At 46.6% G+C, this 24,538-nt stretch overlaps 1 protein-coding gene across 3 annotated transcripts in view; it reads left to right on the top strand.

Moving 5' to 3' along the window:
• Positions 1–270: 270 nt before the first annotated feature.
• The window catches only part of CUX2 (cut like homeobox 2), a 220,071-nt gene continuing 195,803 nt past the window's right edge, over positions 271–24,538 (top strand). For 2 of the 3 annotated variants that reach the window (XM_026656909.2, XM_026656907.2), the window contains exon 1: positions 271–334. In XM_026656909.2, coding sequence (XP_026512694.1) covers positions 272–334 — 63 coding nt within the window. In that variant the 5' untranslated portion in view covers position 271. The remainder of the gene's footprint in view (positions 335–24,538) is intronic. The other variant, XM_026656908.2, reaches the window with a different exon arrangement.

The following is a 24,538-nucleotide window of genomic DNA, read 5'->3' as shown; positions in this document are numbered from 1 at the left end:
CCCCCGTCCCTGTCCCCGTCCCCGCCGCGCTCCGCTCGGCTCCTCGCTCCCGTCTCTTGTTCGCGGGCGGGCGGCGGCGGCGGGAGGGGGGTTCGCAGGGCAGCCCCGGCGGCTGAGGCAGCGGCGCGGAGGGGGAGGCGGGGGGCGGCCGGGGACGGGGGGGGGGGCCTGGGCGGGGGGGGGGGGGAGGCCAGGCCGGATATTGGGGCCAGCCACGGCGGGGGAAGGAAAAAAAAAAAACTCTCCCTGCCGCTCTCCGATAGCCCCCAAGATGGCCGCCGATGTGGGATCGATGTTTCAATATTGGAAGCAATTGGATCTGCGCCGGCTGCAGGTGAGTGGCCGGAGCGCCGGGCGGCGCGGCGCGGGGGAGCCGCGGGGCGCGCCCGGGAGAGCCCCTTCCCCGTCCTCCCGCTTCCCCGGGCGTTTCGGGGCGCCGCCGCGGGGGCTGCCCGCATCGATCGGTATCGGGAATTGATCCCCCGCCGCTGCTCTTTGTTCGGGGCGCGCTCCGCCCGCCCGGCCACTTGCCGCCCGCCCGCCCCGCAACTTCTCCGGGCTGCCCGGGGCACGGCCCGGCGCGGACTGTCCCCCCTGGCCCGGGCCGGGGGTGTGGAAACGGGGCACCTGCCTTCCCGGACTGTCCGCCCCGCTCTCTCCCCAGCCCCGCCGTAGCGGGCTTCGCCTCCCGGTGCCGGGCTGGAAGTTTTTTCCCCGGCTGCGTTAGGACTTGAATGGCCTCGGATCTGAGCTAATTGCCAGGCAGGTGAATTCAGCAAATGCAGATGTTCAACTTTTCAGTGGGGGGTGATTTCCATTTTCTCCTCTCCCTAAGCGCTGGGGAGAAGGGAGAGCTCGGCTTGGCTGCCCGGGGGTGGCCCTAGATCAGGTCTACCCAGGGTGTTGTAGGTATTGTCTATACTGTTTTCAGGGGTGCGTTTTAGGGATTAACTTCATACATTGCTTAGGAAGCAACTGTGTTGTCTTTGCGGCTGCACGGAATACTCCATAAATGTTTAAAGCTTTGAAGTCGCAATCACAGCAGGCAGAAGTTGAGGGGAAATGATGCAGATAACAGACCTATTATCGTATCTTGACTTGTTTGCCATGACATTAGCTAAGATAAAAGATAATCAGGCTGAAGATAAAAGGGCTGCTTTCCCCCTAGATGCAAATCTTGTTAAGTTTCTTACATTCAGGCAAGTGGTACCAGCCCTGAGCCCCAACAACGGGCGTTCACATCAAATGAATTCAAAAGCGAGGCAAGGTGCTTTTAAAACATAAGCTGCAAGTGACTTGCATTTTTTCACAGGTTTACTGACCATGAGCATGTAGCAAAGAAACAAACCAAACTGTCTGTTACCTGTATTTTCTGCCTTTTAAAACGCTGCAGCAACAAAAAAAGAAATGTCTTAAAAATAAAAGGCTGGTTCCCCCTCCCCCTGTTCTAGGTTGGCTGTATTGTATTTGGTGTTAAGGCAATTGTAATTGTATTCCCTGCTAATGTTTGTGAATCAGACCTGGGCACTCTAAGGGCATAGACTCTTTATTTATGATTGATGTTCTGTAACATAAGGAATGACAAGAGCATGGCAAACAGATATGGGAGAAAGCAGAAGGAGAATCAAATCTGCTCAGGGCTGGCTGAAGCCCTTCTGTGGTCCTATTGTTATTCAGGTCTTGAGAATTTAGTGTGCAGATTTACAGCAGTGGTATTTGGGTTCATTCATCCCTGAATGTCAGTTAACAAAATTTTCATTAGCCAACTAATATTCAATCTTCTAACCTTACTCAAGGTGCATATAGATCTGATTGTCGGTGTTTTAGTCTTGTGATGGATACACTTATCTTGCATTAGGAAAGAGATCCTTTGTGGTTCTGTTTAGGTCACAGAATACTGTATACAGCTGTAGTGCCACTGGTCTGTGAAATTAACGATAAGCCCTTTAACATTTACAAGAGGACAGTTGACCTGAAAAAATAGATGTTTACATTTTGTCATTATATAGCTTTCTGTATGTGGCACATAATGAGATAAAGTCTAAATTGGAACTCCTAAAAAAGGAGAGATGCTCATTTACATGGATATTAAATAGGTTTATCCCTGTAGGATATTACAGACTTTAAAATGCGGCATGTTTCATAGGGGAGTAAACAAATTTAAATACGATTTATGGCACTTCAATAATGTATCAACAGTTCCAGCATTTAATACATTTTGGCTTTTAAGCAGATTACTTAGTACATCTGTGATACCCAACCCTCAAAGTAATACAGGTACTACAGCCAGTCAGCTGTCCATGACTGTTCATTTATGGCCTTTTGGTTTGAAGGGGATTAGCATCCTAAGCACATGGGATACAAAGGATTCCTTAATCCATTCTGCTGATGACTTTTGCACAAACCTGTATTTAAAAAAATATTTACAACTAGTTTTTGGTGTGAAAGAAAAAAGAAACTCTTTTGAGCTGGGGCGGGGGCGGATTTTGGAAGATCTAGTTTGACTCTTCAGTTTAATTGTGCTTCCTTGGAAAGAGGTGTATAGCTTTAATTCTCAGATGTTCTGAATGAATGGGTAGCTGGGTCTGGGTGCTGAACTGTAGAGAGAGTTCTTGCTGTCTTCTGTCCAGGCAGCACTTCTGGCACCTCCCCCCAGATGGTGGTGGGAAAGGTGACCTTGTGCCAGCTTGGCCTAATGCCCTCTATTAAATAAAATTGAAACAATCCATTTATTATTCCCCCAAATGCATTTTTAAAATTTGTACACACAGGCCTGTTTGCCTGGAACGCCCATGGAATGGCAAAGTTTGGACAACCTTGACAAATGGTGGGCATATGTAAAACATGCAGAAAATGGGATACTCTCTAGCACTTTGATCAAAATGGCATTGAGCCTTTTTACAGCAAGTAGGCTCGGAAATGAGAAAAGATAAAATTCTATCAAAGATAATGCCAGGCATATTTCATTTGGTTATGAGATTGTTTTATAGTGTACATTACTAATGCTGTATTTTTTTACGGCTTTCTTGTGTATAATAGTCATAACAGGATTCATACCTTTATGATTTTTCTTGTTTTAATTTGCTCTGTTTTATTATGTTCGGTATACCAGTGTATGGATTATATGCTGTCTGCATCCTAGATGCAGCCCATTCTACATTTAAAAAGGCAGAAGTAGGAAGCATTGTGGACTACTGATTTTGGATATTAAAGACCGCTCCAAACTGGGGGATATATACCTACTATTGCCCTGGTTACACTGCGTGAGAGAGTTCATCAAATCAAATATTGTGCATTTAGTTTCAGGAAGGCAGGCATTTTTGCGTGTCTGTGCGAACCAGGGCTTGAGGCTGTCGGCATTGTGGAGCGTTCCACAGAAACTTAAGTGGTAAGATAATGTGAGGCATCTAGTTAGTTCAGACTGTTTTGCCATTCACCGAGTGCCAAGAATCTTCTGAATGCGTTGTGCTTGATGGAATGTTTTCACTGTTCAAAGTTTAGAAAAAATGTGGATGTGATTAAAATATTATAACCTTATGATATTCTGAAGTGCATAAATTTTACATATCAGCTACAGAGGGAGTTTAGACATCCATTAAATGATATGACAGCTTGACTTATCTAAATGTGCTATCATTTAACAATGTGTCAAAATTCTTCTTTATATAGATGACAGTGGTAAATAAGCTATCAGTCCTGTTGGCTGAAGCTTAACTTCTGAAACTTGGCCTAATAAACTTCACTGCAGTACTGTGGAGCAGTCGTAGGTGGAATAACCTAGTTATTGCCTCAGTGGGTATGCCCAGGGCCTTGCAAATGCCACCTCCAGAGCTCTTCTTGGGAGGACTTAACCTCGCCAAATGCTCTGGGCTCTGCATATCATTAGGACATTCCAAATTTACAGTGAGATTGAGAAGTTATTGGATCATCCAACTTACTACTTCATGATCAGCTTCTTAAAAAGTACGGCATAACTGATTGCTTTGCCAATAGCCCTAAGCCATAGCATGAATCAGTTCCTGCTGTGTTTCAGACTCACAGGTACATGCATATTAAAAGCAATAGACAGGGCCAAATTCATCCCAGCTATGTCTATATTGACTTCAATGGAGTTAAACCAGGGATGGATTTATCCCTAACTCCATTGACCTCTGTAGATGCTGTCTGAATGATGGAGCTTAACACTAGCTGTTTCTGTTTGCAGTTGTTTTTGTGATCAAACTTGGGACCATATCTGATTCCTTAAGGATTTGTTTGGGGAAGCTGTTGGCCCAAACAGTGCTGGTTGTTTATATAGTCATGCCGTTATTATATTAATACCCTCTTAGGTCTGATGAAAAGAATAGAGCTGTGCAGGACTTGCTTCCTTTAAAAGATTCAAAATAAAATTCCATTGCAGCAGCATAAAAATGTCTCCTTTGATGTGTGGGTTTGTAGCACTGTCGTCTTGTATTTAGGATCTTGATCAAACTGTCACTTGGAAGGGAAAAAAAATGTGTCCAGGTGTTTTCATGACCTTGGACAAGGTAGAAGGCACCAGTTCAACAGCCCTGGAAATTCAGGTTCTTGAGTTCTCTATGGAAGAGATACAACATAGGACATGCTGCCCTGCCCATGTGTCTTAACCCTGTTATCAATGGTCCAGCTGTTGGGACCAGAAGGGTATTTGGTCTTCATGGGCCCAGTCAGTCTGTGATTTGCTCTTGCAATGCTGCCTGTGGAATGGTGGTTTTGGTAAATGTGGTCACTCATTCACTAGGAACCGGACTGAGATCTGCCAACCGGTTCTTTTATATTGAGAGTACAGTTCAGGTTAAACTTCCCATCCACTCAAAACAGTCTCTGAGGCACTCAGCTCTGTGGTGGACAAATGTATTAGGAAACAGAAGGAGAGTATTGTCAGAGGACTGTTACCACCACTACCTTTGTCTCCCAGTTTCCATTATTCATTTCACTTATTTTCCAGAGTTTCCGAGCTCTAGACTAATGAAGGTCTGGTTATGGGTGACACGCGAGGTTGGATCCTCAGCGGCTGTAAATTCATAGAGCTCCACTGACGTTAATGGAGCTATGCTGACTTAACACCAGCTGAGGATCTGGCCCACAGTGTTCATGAGCTCAGCCTTGGAACTCTTTGACTCCTTTTGAGATGGGGCTGTGAATCTAATGTATATTGTTTGAGATGTGTTGAAGCTTCAGTAACTCAAAAAAAGCTTCATGCTTTTTGAAATAAGGGGATTGCAAGTAGTTAGTTTCTAATGTGATCACAGCTAACACCCTTATCGGGAGGCTTGGCAGAATTAGATTTTAATGTTTTTTTTTAACAATTTCGACAGGTAATATCGAAGTTTATTTCTAAGCATTTTTTTCTATTATCGATTTAAATGTTCACAGTTGTGGGAAATTGTAAGCGAGTCAGGCCATAATTATTTAGTGACAGTGGATGTTGAGATTCAAAAGTTAAAGCTTTATAACCATTAAAACACAAGCTGTTAACATCACATGTCAAAATCGGAGTCTTAGATCAAACTCCGGCAAGTTCTCAAGCAGCATTTTTCTTACTTTGCCTGCCTGTGCATTTTGATTAACATCTGCGGAAATATTTTTTTCACCAGTTTGCGTGTGTACGGTGAAATCAACGTTTATTGACTTTTACTGATAAAAATAATCCTTCCAAGCCTACTGATTGGCCACCTCAGTGAGGCCAAGGATTCAATGGGTTCCGGAGTCTGAATTATCATCATATCCCTAGAGGTGATTCTTCTGGGTCAGGATAGACAGGATAAGGGAAGCTGGCACTACTGCTACTCATCCTGCCAGGGTCCTGGGGAATGAAGGGTTCTATCCTGACCCATTGAAGTCAGACAGAAAAGGATCGTGAGTCTTCAGGATTGTCAAGCCAGCATCATTCGCTCATCCTTTTGGGGGTGAAGGAGAGGCAGGGTCTCCAGATGGAAAATTGAAAACAATCCAGTTAGCTTGTAAAGTTGCTACATTTCTCCCCCTCTCCCCACAGGAGAGTCATTTGCAAAGTGCATTTCTGTTTCTGCACGTGCCCAGTAACTGCTTCCATCAGCTATTTCCATCAAGGTTTCAGCATAGCCTCCATGGGGCCTGGCTCTGCGCAGTGTGAGTCTCTGTGCATTATGACCCAACTTTCCTTACCTGCTCCTCTGGAGCTGGGCCGGTCTGTCTGCCATTTACACAATTAACTACAACAGCACCAAATGATCTCTGACCGTGTCTTGGGTTAATGATCTGCAAAGCGTAGGATTTCCTTGTGTGATGCCACCTGGGGGCTGCCCCTTGGGAGACTGTCATGGTGTGTGGTGCCAACAGCACCCACTGTGATGGTTACATCTCCTTTGGAACTGCTATGGCTCCAAACTACGCTCTCATTGATCTGATAGACCATAATGGCTCCCAAAGCTGATAGACCATAATACCACTGAGATTTCTGGGTTAAAGATTGCACAAGGATAATTAAGGGAGCAGTTAACGTTAACGGGCTAGATTCATCCTGGGTGTAATTCCATGGCTTTGGTGGAATAACACCAGGGATGAATTTGAACCACTGTTTTCTCTAAATAAACCATTACTTGAATGTTACAAGCTGGCTTCAAACCACAGAAGCTGGGATGTTCCGCTAAGGCTGGGGCTGTGCATCCATCCTTAATTTGCCTCCTTGTGTCTAGTTGTAGCCAGGACACACACACACACATATAATATAATGCTGTATTCTGATCTGGGACCCTTGTGATACCAAGGTGCAATGGTACTGGGTATGTCAAGCAGGCCCTGCCCGGTCTGGTCTGGCTTTGGTGACCTTCAGGACATGGTGTCAGGCCATCTTTCTAGTTGGGTGTTTACACACTATTGCTGCTGTAGCCAGGGGAGTCCAGGGCATCGGGTGGTTTCATGGTGCGCTCTTCTACTCTGATTGCGTATTGAAGGCAATGTGCGTCTATCCCGTATGATTTTCATTGCTGTTCAGCACTGAGAGGCCAGCAGTGAGTGCCAGGTTTGTAAATAACAGTTTAAAGAGTGTGTGTGTGTGTGTGTGTGTGTGTGTGTGTTTAAAAGGGGAAGGGGAAATAAAATGGGTGAAAATATTTTAGTTTCCAAAAAAATGGATCCTTTATAACATTGAAAAAGTTCATTTCCCCAGCTGTGTTCAAGGAACAGAGTGTGACTTCCTTGGATGCTGTCATGTAGAACAGGGTAGATTATGGAGCGATATGGAGAGTTGTTATGAATTTTAGTAGCCTTCTCTTGCTGACTTGAAGTCATTAAACTCCTATTAAAGTACAGTGTATTGTTTAGGTGGAATGCATGGCAGGCTGATGGCTGTCCTTTGTATTACCCCAGTCAGGGATACACACACATATCAAACAGTGGTCCCTGCTCCAGAGAGCTCGCAGGCTAAGGGTAAGATGAGAGACAGGAGCTAGATACAACACTCAGGTCAGGGCAGTACGGGGTAACAGGGAGGCACTTCGTTCTTTCTTGACCGTACTGTAGTTCATCTTCTAGGCCTTGATTGTGCAAACACTTACACCTGCAAGGAACTTTCCAGCCGGGAGCAGCCAAGTTGAGATCCATGGGTTACCCTTCTGAGTAAAGCTGCTCACCAGCATCAGGGTTTGCAGGATCCAGAGCTAATGCTGTAGGTAACGTGTGGCATGCTTGCTGGTGGCTCCTGCGTCTCCTCTCGCATCTGAGCAGACAGAACATGCGATAGAAGCTGATGGTTTGAGTCTGGTCCAGGATTTGTAAGTTCCTCAGGGCAAGGTCTGCTTGTTATCGCTGTGTGCAGAACCATGCACACCTATGGCCCTAAATGCAAATGTTTAAGAATAACAATTCTGGTACCCGTAATTATTGGCTTGATCCTCCTGCCATTGAAGTCCATGGGAGTTTTGCTATTGTGGCAGCAGGTCTAGGGATCCTTATTTTCAGTTAAGAAAAAAAAGAATGGGGGTGGTGGTGGGAATTGGATGGACTGACCGTCCCAATTTCTTCCTCTTCATTCTGAATTTCTTTGGATTGCCGGAGAAAGTCAGGCTCTGAAAGTTACCAAAGTCTAATGTTTTTTTGTGGTTGAATAATTGAGACTCTGGCAGACAAGGCTGGCAGAGCTGCAGAAAATTAGAGTTTATCTTTAGCTCAGCAGTTCTCACTTTAGAAACTGGTGACCCCAATTGCAGCCTGAAGAGTGACTTCTTCCCTAATTAATAAATCCATTAATTAATTGTGTGCATGCTGCAGCCCATTAGAGATGAATTGGGTGGCCTCCCGATCCAGTTTAGTGGATTCTCTCTACGGCCTTGCGAAAAATGTGACCAAGAGGCAGATAGGGGACATAAACGAAAATATAATCCGATTCCCATGGGCCGACAGTGGATGTTATTGACGTTGTGATTCTTAGCTATTTCCTGGCCTATTATCTAGTGAGCTGGTGTTTGCAGATGCGCATTTCAGATTGATAGCCGAGCATTCAGATTGGCCACCGCCGCGTATTGTCCATAAATGGCACCCCTCAGTGGCAGCTGCAATGGAAAGAGTGGGGATGTGTGGAGAGGCTAATATAGGGCATTAGCATGCTGGTGACAGTGCCAGGAGACCCTCCTCTTCGAGAGCACTCACCGCAACATCTGGCTCCGATCTACCACAACGATGAAGTACCAGCGTAACTTTAAAACACGCGTACTGTTCCCATTGACCTGAGTGGGGCTACTCACGTGCTTAACACTAAGCATGTGCTTAATTAAGCATTCTGCTAGATGGGGAGAGGGGGGAAGCCCTAGCATTCTCCTGAGCGCTCAGGCCCAGCTCTCATGTCTGGTGGAACCCCCCAGTCCTGAGGAGCATGGTCAGCTGACGCTCTGCCCTGCCCAGCTGCTATCTGGGGCTGGAGGCGGAGGATGGTGCGTGCTGCTCGTTGGTGGAGCAGCAATCAGGAGAGCTGTGGAGCACCAGACCCCCAGGATTATCCTGGCCTGGCATAGGCAGAATGACTCAGGAACGCTCCTCAGCTACTGCTGCTCCGTTCGCCCCACGCGGCTCAGAGGAGCAAGAGGAGAATTTGCCTGGAGTCGGCTGTTTTTGTTAGATGTCCCTGGGCTGTTCCCTGATCTCAGCGGCACTGGTGTAACCCTGGAGAGATTGCTCTGCGCCAGCCCTGTCAATCTGGGGTAACGCCATTGTAACTGAGAACAGCATCTGGCCTCTCTCGCATTCTTGCTGTTGGGTAGATCGCTGAAGGAGCCCTTCGCTTGAGACCAAGCAGGTCATCTCGCCACCGCCAGGCCCAGCATAGGTGCAGCACCTCAGGACTTCCGTGGCGTGGGACAGCCAACCACACATGGAGGCTGTTTTTTCCTGACCTTAACGTCAGCCAGCAAAGAGTGAGCGATGGAAGGGCTCACGCGCATAGCACTGCACTGGAGTTGGGATCTCTAAGCAAGAACAGAGGCCCGTGATAGAGCCAAGCTGCCGCTAGTGCTGCTGTGTTTGCGTCAAACTCCTTGTAACTGCCAGAGCACTAGGAAAGTTGTGTTGAACGAGGCAGGAAGTCAAGCATCTGTTTGCACCTGGAGAAGGTGGATTTGGAAGAGGGCTCTGGAGTTCTTCAGTTGCATGTGGAATGGAATGTTAATTGTTTGGTGATCTGAATGAGTAGTTATGAACAGATTTAACAGACAGTACACTTCAAACTGAGTTCCCTTCAGGAGGCACGTGCGTAACCAGATAACCTCTATGGAGCTCTCACAACTAGCTATTAGTCTCCCTCCATATGTTGGCACAGTAGCTACTCTCCATTTTTTTTTTCTTATAGTCTGCAGAGGCTTCAGCTAAAAACGCAGAAAGAATTGTTGTGCATTCTGATCCCTGATCTAATGTTTTCTCCACTGAACGTAGTTAACTGTCAGGCTCAAAATCATAATTTAAGAAATCAAAATTCCTAGCTTGTCTCTGTGGATTTTAAAAATCAAATAGGTTTTTTGAATTTTTCTCTGCGTGGCTAGTGGAAAATACACTAGTCAGTTTGGCACATCAGTTTTTAGTCTTTCAGGTGCTTATGCCTCGCATCATACTGTGCTCGTTGCACTACAAACAATGACGAGGAATTGGAAAAAAAAGTTTTCATTGGAATTAAATAAAAAACATCCTTGACGACATTTTCATTGGGTTTGGTTATTGTAAATATTGGGTTTTTAAACAAAACCTAACGTTCAGATTAGCTTTGCTCAGTGTCTCTTCCATAGACAAGACTACAGAGATAAAACTGTAGATTTGATACGGTGTTGACTCTCTTTAGCAAGCAGGCAGTGACACATATCTGTACCAGCAAAAACAACGAGGAGTCCTTGTGGCACCTTAGAGACTAACACATTTATTTGGGCATAAGCTTTCGTGGGCTAAAACCCACTTCATCAGTTTCTTCCACCAGAGATTTCACTTGGTGCTATCTACGGAGGGCTGGAGGAATTTTCACAGAAGAAGTTAATGCTCTGTGTCCTTTTCTGGGGGTGGCTTTGGTTCAGCAAGTCAGTTACTCTGCATTTCGAGTATGTCTACACTGCCGTTAAACCCCCACGGCTGGCCCATGTCAGCTGACTTGAGCCTGAACATCTACACCACAATTTTACAGCCCCACAACTCAAGCCTCAGTCATCTGACACAGGCTAGCTGTGAGTCTTTAACTTCAGTGTAGACATACCCAGGGTGTTTCTTATGTTGTTCAGCAGACAGGGAGAGAGAATGAGGGGTGAGATCGAATTATTAGATCAGTAGCAACCCCTCCTATTTCTGTCCCTTAAAAATAAAAATGATGACTAGCTTTCCATGTGCCTCCTGTTGTGGGTAGTCCCCTGCCTGGATTTCAGTGAATGTTCACAAGAATAACTGATGCAACGTTAAGAATGAAAACGCAGGCACGTTTGCAGGGACGGACTGAGGGGTTCAGGACCTGAAGAATCCTGCTCCTAGAGCAGAGATCTGGTTTAAATTAATTTAGGGTTTGAAAGCTACAGTATGTGCAAATACAGATATTTTTTTTTTCTCTTGTACCTTGAGATAGAAAATGGATCCGCAGCATGGTTTCTTTATGTAGAGCATAGGAAGAGTCCCTCTCAAATTGGAAAATGAACCTCGAGGACATTCATTCCATCCAAAAAGGCTCTATGAATATTCTCAGAACACTTGGTACCTTCTGGCACCTATTATAGAAAGATGTAATTCTCCAACTTGGGAGATAATAAGCAGGTATTGACTTCTGCTGAGGTCATTATCAAGATTTATTCAGTCAATATGGCTTCTTGGGTCAATAAATCTTGAGGTTGATGGAGGAAGAATATATACTTGTAGACTTTATTAAAAAGTTTTCCCCTTTTCGTAACACTTTCCTATGTATATTACATGAGCATCTCTTTCTGATTTTTTATTACCACATTTTTTGGTGATTACCCTTTTTTATGCTGCTTTAGACGCATTTTTGTTTGTTACAGAGTGAGTGAAAAGCAGGAAAGATCTTGTTTTATTTAGTAGGTTTCATGTGGGAGTGTTGCTCTGTTCTGATATGCTATTTTTTGGGTGGGGGAAGATTCCTAAGACAAACAATATATAGCTCTTTTCATCTTCAAAGCATATTACAAGCCTTAGCTAATTAATTAATCTTCCCATTAGCCCTATAGCATTATATCTGTTTTGCAGATGGGGAAGCTGAGGCTGAAATGCTGAGTGACTTTCCAAAGGCCACAGAGATGGTTGGTGTTCGTTCCGGGATTAGAACCCAGGACTCCTGGCACCCAGACCTGTGCTCACATATTTGGCCCTTATTTCTTTCTGTTTCCAATCCAAACATTTTGCTGAGGTTTAAGAGAGAGCAAGGCATCTTGCAGTGATAAAACTCCCACTGATTTCAGCAGGGGCAGAATCAGACCCTTTAAAATCCCAAGGCTGGGGAGGTTGGTCTGTTTCTGAGCAGCAGTAGAAAGGCCAGGCTTCAGAGGAGCTGACGCTCCTTGTACACGTTTCCCCAGAGAGGTAAGCTGCCATTGGGACACATCCTGCTCTCCGTGACAGTCATTGGGGTTGAATGGAGGTAACCGAGGGCAGAATCTGGCTCATTGACTTCATCTGGAGTCACATGGGTGACATTTCTCCCCTGGGCAGACAGGCGGGCACCACTTGAGCCACATGTAAATCCCCAGAGCAGGGTTTAAGTGGGGTGTTAGTGTGGGCCAGGGCCTTGCATAGGCTCCTCTGGACTGGGCATGGGGTGGGTGTTTGTGCAAGGGATTCACCCTAGTGAACACCTCTGTCAGCATTGTGTGTATTTACCCGATTGACACGGCTCTGCGCAAAGCTTTCTGCCCAGAGGAGTCGGTGGCAGAGCTGTTACCGGTGAGTCGGTTGTCGGGATGATTTGGGGGAACGGCAGTCTGAGTAGAAATCGCGTTTGCAGGATTCAGAGCGGGGGTAAAGCTTGTTCAACATCTCACTTGGACGCTGGCTTTGGTGATTCTTCGCTCTGTGTTCTCAGGAATGGCCAGTGCAGTCTCCTTCTAGTTTTGATGGAGATTGTGCACACTAAACAAGTACTCTCAGAATGCATGAAAAATGGGGGACGCTGTCTCCCATAGCAGGGAGTGTGTTCAGTGCAGCCTGTTCTGATTTCCAATGTCCCACGTAGAAAATGGCCCCCTAAAGGCAGATTCAGAACATCAAAATACATGTGCAATTTAGCACATAATCTGTGTGCTCAGGTCAGGTGTTTGCATGTACTTGCCTTCTGAGGTTCCATAGTAAATTGCCACTGGTGCACACAGATGCCTGACTTACACGTGCATTTTCAGTAATCGCATGTGTAAATGGTTTGTGCAGGCACCTTTGCACAGAGCGCTAGTATACTGTACTGTGAAAATTTGGCCCCTGAAGCCAGAAAGATGTCAGCCGTCAGAGGGCTGGGGGTTATCAGAGGAATCTAACCAAAGGTTTAGCTAGACTAGAAAGCTGAAGTGTTCATTATGTACTGCAGTGCTTGTTAATTACCAGGGACTTGCAGAGAGTGCAGCCCTTTTATCCTGACTAGTTGTATACAAGTGCTGGAAGTGATCCTTGTGTCCGCAGCCCCGGCCTGTGTTCAAGTCAATAGTCTGCAGTAACAACCCATAATTCTTGTGGGTATTGCTATGGTGAAAGAGAGCGAACAGACTGAAATCTGAGTAGAACTTGCTACTACTTGTTCCCCTTCCTGGTATTCATGATACTGTGTTCCACTGCCCAGCTTTGCAAGTTGCCTTCCGTTATAAAGCTGTTGTACTGTATTTGGGGCCCATTGCATTCAGAGTTACTGGGCCCAATCCCATGTCCCTCGCCCACCCAAAACACTCTGCGTCCAGTGGCCATTCTGGGTGAGTAAGGATGCAAGATTGGGCACAATGTTTATACAGCACTTCAAGGATGCAAGCGCCAAGTATTGTAACAAAGCAATGCCCACTGGGGGAATACACAGTTGTCCTTGGGCTACAATCCATGTCTAGTGGGACTTTGTGCATCCACAGGACCAGAACTTGGAGTCTCCTGGTCCAAAAGAACAGGCCCCTGCTTCTTAAACTAAATGAGTCTCTCTGTAAACTGTTAGTGGTATAGGATCTATGACACATGGATGAGTATTTCTGATTCCATCCAGGAGAGGACGGTGGGACATACATGTAGACTCTATGTGTGCGCATACATACCTTCACACCCCTCTTGGGATTTTCTATCCCATGTGAATATCACCTCTGTTATCCCAGGAAGACTGAATGGCAGATTCCTATGGCAGTTCAGGAATTGCTCTGCCTGTTTGGTTAGAGGGAGGGGCTAATGATTAAATCAGTTTTGTACTCATCCAGGTACATGTCATAGCAGCTGCATATGATAATATAAGAGAAAAGAAGCCAGTTGAAAGGATTGTGTGTAATCTAAGGATTGCTGTTGCTTTATCTGAGCATTAATATTATTTATTTTGGCAGTGGCAACAAAGAGCCTTTTTGCAGAATTCCATCGGCTGGCGCTTTTCTGCTGGCTGTGTGTGTTGCACAACAAGAAGAGGTCATTTGTTTTAAGTTTAGATGCCAGATTGTGTGTGCGCGCGCGCGCACACACACGTGTGTATATATCTATCTATCTATATTTTCAAAATGGTCTCAGTGCTTTGGAATGTCGCCTCACCGTGTAATTATTTTTTTGACTAGTTTGGTGTAACGTTTTCCCAGAAGCTGAACCAGGACCCCCGAGTATTTATTTTGCTGCAGTTTAAGTGACTCTCCGCTAACGTGGGGCTGTTTGAATATTAATTGGTCTGCGTGTGCGTGCGAGCTGGTTCTGCAACACAGATTTCTAAAAAAGTAAATAGCCAGTTTGAATCCGGTGTAAATATTACTCTAGTGGGAGCTGGGCCGTGCGTCAGCTGCTCTGAGTGGGGCCCGCTTGCCTGTGGGTAACGCTCTTGCAGTTTTACGCTGAAGTTAGGACCTCAGGCTTTCTTTGTTTTCTTCCGTCAGGATAACATAATAAAATATTACCTGATTCCTGGCACTGAGTATTGTAACGTGCAGCATAGGCAGAGCCACTCATCTGGGGAGAGCGGCAGCGCTGGCTAGGGGACATCTTGTTGCCTAACCTGGATGCACGGTGCGTTTATTCTTTATTGATAATCATACAGCATGCGGACATATCTGCTTTCAGCCGAGGATCTCTAAGCACTTCACGCACATGACTTAATTCCAGAGAGGTAGAGAGAGAAGGTGGGGGAGGTAATATCTTTTATTGGACCAAGTTCTGCTGGTGAGAAGGAGAAGTTTTCGAGCCACACAGAGGTCTTCTTCGGGTCTTTCGGTAATTATTACCACCCTCATTTTACAGGTGGCGTGATGGAAGCATAAAGGATCTTGGTGAGTTATGTTACGTGTCTTGCCCATTGCCACACAGCAGGACAGTAGCAGAACTGGGTATACGTACTGCCCAGGGGACCGGCAGATTGAAGGACAGTCCAGATCAGTGGTCAGAGTTGACGCAAGAGTTCCAATACCCAGGAGATCCAATCCAAGGGGAAGGTACTGCGAGGCAGCAAGATAGGGTCAGGCAAGGCAGGGTCCTAGTAGCAACTAGCGGGCAATGGCTTGTTGCTCAGCCAAGGTCAGAAAGGAAACAGGAAGTTTATGTATGGTCATCAGCCAATCAGGGTCAAGACCAGGTGGGCAATCAGGAAGCAGGTCAAGGAGCCCTTGAAGCTGGCCCACCCAAGTTTGTGAATTCCCAGGTAACCGGATGAGTCCGTGCGGCGCACCAGGCAAGGGCAGAGCCTTGCAAGTCCGCATTATAGCCGCGGATATCCATGGACCATTTTTGAGGATTGTGGACAGGATTCGGATACAGATTTTGTATCCACACAGGGCTCTACCCAAGAACCCAGAGGGCTGGGCTGTGAGACCAGGGTCTTGCGAGCACAGAACCCAGGAGCCCTGACTTCTAGTCCTCTCCTCTCTAACCAGTGAGACAACCGAGGGCCTGCCCAGGAGTGGTGCTGAGCTCCAGCAGCTCTGAATAAAGTTTGTCAGAGATGCATGTGCTCAGTGCCTCTGGGAGAAGTCCCGTTTGTGTTGCAGAAGGTTACGTTTCCTCATTTGCTGTGTTTGATTGGTGTGTGTTAGTTGTTTTAGAATCAGTCTAGCACAGGGGTAGTCAATTTTTTTTGTCAAGGTCCAGAGAAAATAATAATAAAAAAAACAATAGTGATAAGTAAATAAAAAGATTTTGGGGTCCGTTCAAAAGCATCTGGTGGTCTGGATTTGGCCCGGGGTCCGCCTATCCCCCTGGTCTAGCACATCAGCAGGGTGAGTTGATAATGAGCCGTGCTTTGATTCCTGGAGAGTTTATTGGGGTTGTACAGTTTTAGTTTATGGCGGCTAGTGGGAATTAGGTTGGGTGGTAGAAAGAGGTCATTTGTTTGGTTCTCATTTGAATAGCTCTAATGGATCCAGTTGTGCTGCAAATAAGTTTTAACGTTCTTACCTGTGCACTTCTGCTACTGTAACTTCTGCATCAGTCAGCTTGGATTTCTGAGTTCAGGTTCTCCCTTGCCAGGTGGAGTTGGAGAAAACTATCTGCGAAAGGCAATGGCCCTACGGCTCCTAACTCACCAAGGCTCTAGGGAACATTCTACCTGATATCTAAACCCTCCTGCCCCTTTCGGAGACCCCGGGCCCTCGTACAGATGTAGAATAGTGTCAGTGCGCTCTAGGCTGATGGTGTGCGGGGTTACTAGTGATAGCCGAAAGTTACTGCCATAGGAAACCAGGAGTTACCAGCCCAGATCAGATGGCAGCCCCTCTAGTCCAGTGTCCTGTCTCTGAGGAAGGTGTCAAATGTGGGGTAATCTGCCTCCTATATTAGGTCTCATCCTGATCCCGTAATAGTTAGAGACTGTCTGAGGCCTGAGGTTTAATATCCCTCCCAAAATGTTTATTAATTATGATAACGATGGCTAGTCCGGTTATCCACATAAATATCCAATCCCTTTTTGATTTCTAAGTTTATCCCCATTCCCTTGGCAAAGCAGGGAGCGCCGTATCCACTGGAACTTCTGCTTTAAACTCTCTGCAGATTCAGGAACCCCTTGGGCGTCTCCTTATAGTGACCATGGCGGTTTTGTCTCCTTCGCGTCCTTTTAGCGAAGAGGAGATGCCCTCATCCGAGAGCTGGGATGAGCAGGTAGCTCATGAAGAGCTGCTCAGGCTCCGGGGGCACTGGCTACACAGTCATGGTAGCTACTGTGGTTCTACTGATCTCATCAGTCTGTAGACTGCACCTACCCTGATGGCGGCTCTCCTCCCCGCCAGGGAACAATCCTCTTCAGAGTATGACACTAAAGTGTCGAATTCCCAGCCACTAATACCACTTACCTAATTTCTTGGGTCATCTTTGTTTAGATAGACCCTCTCCAAGCCTCTCTGCCGCACTGACTGTGCTGTCCTGAGCATCCCACGTCCCTGTTAAGTACTGGGATTACATTAGCTGGCGCTTGCCCTTTTGCGTGGTGGCAGCTACAGAATGTGGAGGGCAGAGAAAAATGTCTTTTGATTCTTCCTTAGATAGACCATCTAGTCTGGAACTGAGAAGTTGGCATGATGGTACCACTGAGTCTAGCAGAGTCTTGTGTTCCTTCCATATGTAGAGCAGATGGAGTCTTCCTCCTTTCTGAGATGCTTATAAAGCAGCCTCATTGCCTTATCTGGCCGATCCTCTGTCTTTATGGTCAGAACAATGCCTTCCCTCGATCCTCTGTATCCATTCTGAGGACCTCACCTTTAGGTTTGGATTGCTGTGGAGCAAAGAGTAGAATAAAGTGCAGAGACCTTTTAACAAATAAAAACATGTTAGTTTTCCTCCCCCACTCCCTTCATTTGAGAGATGTCTAGACCCAGAGGTCCGGCCTGGTCTTTTGTTTCCAACGAGGGTTTGTTTCAAACACACTTAAGACGGAGAATACCATAAGCTGGGCTGTCTGAAGGGTCTGCTTGTGGATTGGAAAGGAGGGAGCTGAGGTGACTCCCGAGGAAAGAATCGGAGACTACAGAGCTGCAGAGAGAGCCACGCTTGCAGGCGGTGTCCTTTGCATTGTCTGATGCTTTAACAGAAGATTGGGAAGACAGAAGTGGCTGGAAAATTCCCTCCTCTGCTCTGAACACATGCCGCACTCTTGGTGCTCTGAGCGACTGGAGGAAATATCAAACCTAGCAGATTATTTGGCTGACTGAGTAAGTGTGTTGTTCAGAAGGATACATGGAAAAATCTTGCTGCCTCCATGGTGCTATTAACCTGGTGGAGGATAAGGAGAAGTCTGGATGCTTTTGCAAAACTGGGACATTTGGAGGGAAAGGGGGAGTGGCATGAGGTACGTGGTCTGGGGATCAGCTGTTGTTCTGGGTATGCTGAAGAGCAGGGGACAGACAGGGCAGTGTGATGGGCCAGGTAAGCCAAAGGGAGTGCTGTTGAGAGGATTAATATGTCTACTCGGGGGAAGGATCGTGAACATGGCTTTACAATCCCGGCGATCTATAAAAGGCATAGACAGAGGAAAGTTCTTGTCCGATGATCTCAGGTGTGAATGGAAATGACATGTGAGGGTGGGTTGCCTGGCGGGTCCTTTGCGGTGTTGTGATCCTCCGGACTAAACTCCAGGCTTTATGTGTTGCCCTTCCCAGTTCCTTGCTGGTGCGGGGAGCATCTTGGCTGGTACTTGTGGGGGATGACACAATGTATTGCAATGTGCTGTGGGCTGTGCCCCCCTCTTCCCTCCGCCCCCCCCGAGCCCACAAAGGTGTGGAGCTGGGTATGCAGCTCCCTCCCACCTGGGAGATGGCTTGGAAATGCCTGCTCTCTGCTCTTCATATTCAGTGCACAAACTCCCCTCCCCACCTAGTGTTGGCACGCAGGGTTCAGGCCAGTGGCAGAACGTCGTTTGTGTCCGTGCAAACTGCTCACTAGGCAATGAGCTGCCGAGCTAGAAATTACGTTATTTTCTCCCAGCCTGAGTCTGAGTTTCCAGCCTTGGACTACGTTTGCCAGGCACTCGCTGGCTGGCCGATTAACCGGGGGTAGATGTGAAAGCACCACGTCAAGCCCCAGCAGGGTCCAGAGGCAACACCCAGGTGGGCCAGCCCCTAGCTGCTGGGTAGGGGAAGATTCGGGACTTCCTACTAAGTGCTGTCCCCAGTCCCTGCTTGGAGTCCATGTCTCTGGTAGCTGCCCGTCACACTTGACGCTCCACCCCTAGATCTGCTCGAAGGAGCTTTCTCGCTGATTTCCCCCCTGCAAAGTTTCCTGATTGCTGCCAGAGGGGAAGGCCTGCGCTGTACTACCGCTCCCTGCTGCGTAGCCTTGGGCTCGTCTGCCTGTCGCTGGGGGCCAGGTTCATCCCTGGTGTAATTCCCACTGAAGGCTTTTGGCTTCCCTGCCTGTGAAAAGGGGAGACCACTAATACCACCACTGACCTCCCAGGGCTGGCCTGGGACTAGGTTAGTGTGTTGTGATGTGTTTTAGAGATGGGAAGTGCTGTTCGCTGTATTGTTCTGTGGAATGTGTCCTGAGCTGATGGTATCCGCCTGATGTGAGCACTTCAGTGCCTGTATTGGTACAGCATAAACTATTAAAAACGTCAAGTGTAAGTAGACCACCATGGTTAGCCTGGGCCCCACGTTCGTGGAGTTCTCAGTACCCTAGTTCCCCGCCCTTGATCCGAACGGAAGTGCTACCGGATGTGCCATGCAGCAGGTTGGGAATGGGCTACACTACAGTAATCCTAGTTGACTCTTAATTTCGGCAAGAGCCTGGCTTTCATGCTGAACCCCATCAGTTGGCCCACGTTGCGAGTTTCGTGACCCTCACGTAGGTTAGAATAGGAGGGGATTTGGTTTTTTCTGGTATAAAGCTTAGTATGTTGCAAAAATTGCTGCTTCTCTCTCTTACACTGTTCTTTCCTGAGCGCGGATATTGTAATCCAGCCTACGAGTATTGCTCAGGCAAATATCTGATTAGCAGATCGTCCTGTGGAAATCCAGAGGAAGGCTGCTGCTCTTCTTAATTTTCCACAAGGAGAAGGCTGCACAGAACTGTGCAGCCCTGACTCCAGTACTTAAGAGTCTCCTGCTACTGTACTTTCTTCCAAATAAAAGCAGCTAATTAACATTATTCTTTAATTATTGCTTTTATCAACAAGGGGTCTGATTTGTACCAGCAGGATAGTCGCTTTCCCTCAAACTACCCAAGTGAATGCTTCAATTCCTGTTGCTTTTGAAATGAATTTGATGTCATCTGCCCATTGTCACTTAATGGGGGCACTTGGGTAATGATTGTGTGTACTAGCACTGTTAGCAGCACTGCAAGCATGTAATTTAGGCCCTTAGGCAGCAGTACTTTTGAAATCTCTGGATAGTTTTGAACTCTCTGTTCTTAATTAAATATGCAATTTTTCACGGTAACCAGGTTAATTCTTTTGTGTTGTGTTGTAATACTGTTAGGAATTTTCATAGTTCTTATTAAACATTATTCAGGCATTGTGAATTCCATAATTAAAAAAAATGAAAAGAACAAAGCTTGATTCACTTCTTCCTTTTCCCTGGTTAATTTATCAAATGAATTTTGCAAATTTTTCTTTTTGTCCCCAGACAGTATGCCAAGTGTTTTAAAGGGGAAGGATTTAATTGCTCTGTAGGGATTGGTTGGTTATGAAGGATTTGGCTGTTTGATTAGTAAACCCTATTGGGAATGGTTTAATGCTCCATGATCTTAAAAATTGTCTGATTGTTGGGCTCTCCAAGGATGCTTTCCCTTTTCGTTATGTACGGCAACAGCTTCACACAAGTGTGATTATTAGGTACTGAGGAGGAAGTGAAGGGGAAGATCTTACTTCTCTTTAAATTGGTGATCATGGGAGATTTTTCTTTTTCCCCTGGCAGTGCAAAGGGAGTGATTGCTTCCTACATAACGGGTAGGCTGAGGAGACAAATCAGTAGCTGTTTACATACATCATCACAGATAATGCACATTGCTGGAGTGCTGATGGTTAAACCAAATAGGTCATATATTACGCTGCAAAAGGGCCATTCCTGTTGTGAGACCAGTTCCCGCTCTCACTTACTCCTTTGTGAATCCTGAGTAACTCCATTAGCTTCAATAATGCATCATTAACTGCAGCCGAATTACACCAGATTTTCTCCTGGCAGAATCTAGCCCCACCAGAGCATGCTTAGACAGAGGAAAAGAGGTTACTGGGTGACGAGTATAAAAAGAAATCTTGATGTCTGTAAAAACATGGGTGATTTTTTTCCCCCTGGTATCCAGTCCTTCCAAATGCCTTTTGGGCTGAATTTCTCTTTCAAGGCCTGTTTACCAATATCTGCAGTGTAGCATAATGAAATTATACAATATGTCTGATTTATCAAGGGGCAAATCTGCAGCATTCTCTACTGCTGTGTCCAAATCAGTATGATATTTTCATTAGACAGTGACAGAGGAAATGGGGCATTGACATTTACTGGTAACAATATTAAACTGGCATAATGGCACACTGGACAGCACTCAGCAGTATGTGCTTTATAGCTGCACAAAACAGCTAAGCAAGGAGATGAACACAACCGGGTGTGACAATGCTGCTAAAGCATGGGAGGACCTTCCATCGGGAGGTGGCAGAAGTCTGCTTACTTGAGACAAACTAGGTTGGACCCAATATACTGTAGGGAGCAATCCTGGGGAATGTTGCCAACTCGCACAATTTCATTACGAGTCTCACAAGTTTTGCATTTTTTCCGTGAAGCCTCACTGTGGGAATCCACATGAGACTCCCAGTTTTAATTTTAAAAGATGTACGTTTGCTCCAAAGCTTGAAATCACGAACTCTTTAGGCTCAAAAACTAGAAGGCAAATAAAAAGAACTTAAACTTACTATTTTAAAAGAGATCTGGCTTGAAAATAATAAATCTCATGATTTCTGAATTTATGAGGTTGATGATATTAAGTAGATTACTTAGTATGGCTCCTCCATCTCCAACGCCTAACATTTTTGGGATTAGCACACTCAATAGACACATTCAGGAGGGCTGAATCCTGTCTTGACTCTCAACTTCTTTAAAACCCATTGAATGAATGGGGCAGGCTCTGATCTTACTCATATAAAGAACTGACCTGAAGTCGTTTGAAATTGAAAAGAGTCTTTCCATTCACTTCAATGGGCTTTGAATCAAGCCCTAAATCTGGAGTATCTGCTTTGATTTCAGTTTACACTGGCATAACTGGGGACAGAATTTTGGCCCTGTGGGAATATCTAGGGGGCTGGAGTGATAGAATTTTGCTCTCAGGGTGGTGGTTAAGCAACCGTGTGATATGTTTCTCTTGTAAAATGGATGCTTGGTTGGTTGGATTATCAAAATGCCATTGTATTTGAGGGGAAAAAAGTCAATATTTAGTAGTTCTCTTCTGTTGGTAATGCATCGATGCAGCTTTCAAAATACCTGAATTCAGTATTTAAGAGATTCATCTTCTCAGCTCTTTAATTGTGCAAGAGGTTGAAATGCCCAGATCCAAGAGTTTATGTAACAGAAATAACATTTCATGTCTGTGCCACTTGGGACTGATTGCGCCATTTCTGTGTCAAGTGAAGAAAGGAGGGTGAGAGCTAGACTGGGTCAGTTCTGATGCCACTGAAGCTTTCAGAGCTTAGCTACCCTGTGATAAAAGTAGATTAACCCCCCCTCCCCACCCCCGACAACCTCCTACAAACTGCTTAATCAACAGGATTGGCAACTTCCGATGGAAGAAAAATCTTTGAAAAATATCAAATTTTATCTTTGGTTGTAAAAGCGTTTTATGGCTTTTTAAGGCACAGCATCTGCTGCAGCTGAGGATTGAGAGTGAAGGCTGGCTCTCCCTCTCTCCCTCAGACATCCTGGGCATGGCTCCTGCGAGCTCCGAAAATGGAGTGACTCTTGCGACATGACACGCTGAGGGCCCGATCCTGCTAGATGCCCGGTGCCTCCTGCGAAATGCGATGCACCTTCCTTGAAGTTGCCACCTTGGTGGATTGGGACTTTCATGAGTCCCTCTGAGAGAGCAGGGCATGAAAAGAATGGACAGCTGGATATTCAACTGCATTGTGAGGGCTTCAGAAGTTTCAATCCCAAGGTGATGTTAGCTCCTCACACCCACATGGCTCGGAACTCTGATCAGGCGGTCGAGGTTCTAGGATTTCCATTGCTTTATAATTGGAATTGGAACATGAGCTCAGCAAATCCTGCAATATAATTAACTGGGGAAACTCACAGCCCCTGGTGTTGATGTTCAGCAAAACAGAATGGACTAGAAACACTTGCGTGAAACAATTCTTGCTTTTCACTCCTCTCCAGCATTGATCCTCTATTCCTGTGTATTCATTGAAGGCAGCGGGACTTTAGGGGTTGAAAGTAATGCAGCACTGGGCCTTCGAATTGCATGTGTGTGGGCATGCTTACGCTTGCATGTGTGTACCCACACTCACTCACTCACACCCTCTCTCTGGAACTGACCAGCGCCACCTCGGTTAAGTCTTTTCTCATCCCTATTATGAATTTGTTTTTTCCAGGGCTTTTCTCTTGTCTGTAAAATCCCATATTTCACCCCTGGCTGAAACCTTGAGAACATACAACTGCAGCCTAAAGGAAAAAATATTTTTTTTTGGATGAATCGAGTCCATTGTAAACTCTTCACTGGCAGTAGTTTCTAGGACTTTGCTGTCAGTGGAGACAGAGCTGGGCGTAGAACGGGGGCGGGGGGCAGGAGATGCTTCGTGTACAAAAGGATCACATTGTAGAAGGTGAATTAAAATAAAAATGGGTTGTGATTTACTGGGACAGCTGGGTGGTGGCAGGGGACTCGGGTGCAGTGGCTCTGCTCTTTGTAGGCAGCTAGTCCATCCTGCAGACTAGCCCATTCTCACCACGGTCCTGGACTGCCCTTCTCTGAGAGTGGCCCAGCAGGGCACATTCCCCTGTCTCTGTTCCTCAGCTCAGCAGAGTTGGGGCTTAGGGATTTCAGGGCTATGCCAAGGGGAGGAGGAGGAGCCACTCTCTGCTACCAGTTCCCCCGGGATCTCTGAATGGAAGCTAATGCTGCTAAAAGCGACCTACTGTCAGTGAATTGGGTTGTAGGCAGTCAGGCCTAGTGGTCGAAGTGGGAGTCTGACCTAGTGTCAAGGCAGAGTCAGTCTGGCCTACTGGTCGGCGTGTGAATGCCAAAACCAAGGGTCAAGGCAGAGTCGGAGTCAGGAATCCGAGCCGAGGGTCGGAACAGGATTACCGGGGTCAGGGAAGGCAGGAGCAAGGCTGGGACGGGATGGGAACAAAGTGGGGTGCAGGGCAGGATCTGGGTTGAAGTGGTGGAGGAGTAGAGCAGGAGCAGGGCTTGCAGAGACGAGCACAGGGAGGCCGAGGCCGAGGGCATGTGCGTTGAGCAGCCAGCGAGCTACTGCTGCCGCTAGGTCTAAGAACGAGCCTGCTGGCTTCCTCAGCCAATCAGGCTGGGCAGTCTGTCAGGCAGCCTCACTGTCTCGTTAGGGCCTCAGCAGTACTGAGCAGGCGCAGATGAGGGCCTTACTCCTGACACCTACTGGGGATTCACTGGCAGCGAGAGAGACCAATCCTGCCAAATGGGGTCATGGGAGTAGGACCCATGGTGTAGTGGGAGGGACAGGCCTTCTCCATGTAGCTCCTGAGATCACACCGGGTTGGGGATGGACATCTCTGTGGATCTGTAGGTTTAGAGACTTGTGGTTTTGGCCCCATCAGGATGGAGCTCCATGAGGGCTACCTCAAGGCCTTTTCTCGGTACATTGTCCCCTTCCTGCCAGCTTCGCCCTGGGATGGTGTGGCGTGGCCCTCAGTTATCCATCTGAGATCTGGCTGCTGTCCATAGACAACAGTGTTACAGTAAAAGCTGCTTTATCCGGCATGTTGGGGGA

This window comes from Terrapene carolina, unplaced genomic scaffold (genome assembly GCF_002925995.2).
Source record: "Terrapene carolina triunguis isolate 2854851 unplaced genomic scaffold, T_m_triunguis-2.0 Scaffold234, whole genome shotgun sequence".
Classification (NCBI taxonomy): Eukaryota; Metazoa; Chordata; order Testudines; family Emydidae; genus Terrapene; species Terrapene triunguis.
The sequence above is the reverse complement of the archived record's forward strand: the minus strand, read 5'-3'. Positions and strand labels throughout refer to the sequence as shown.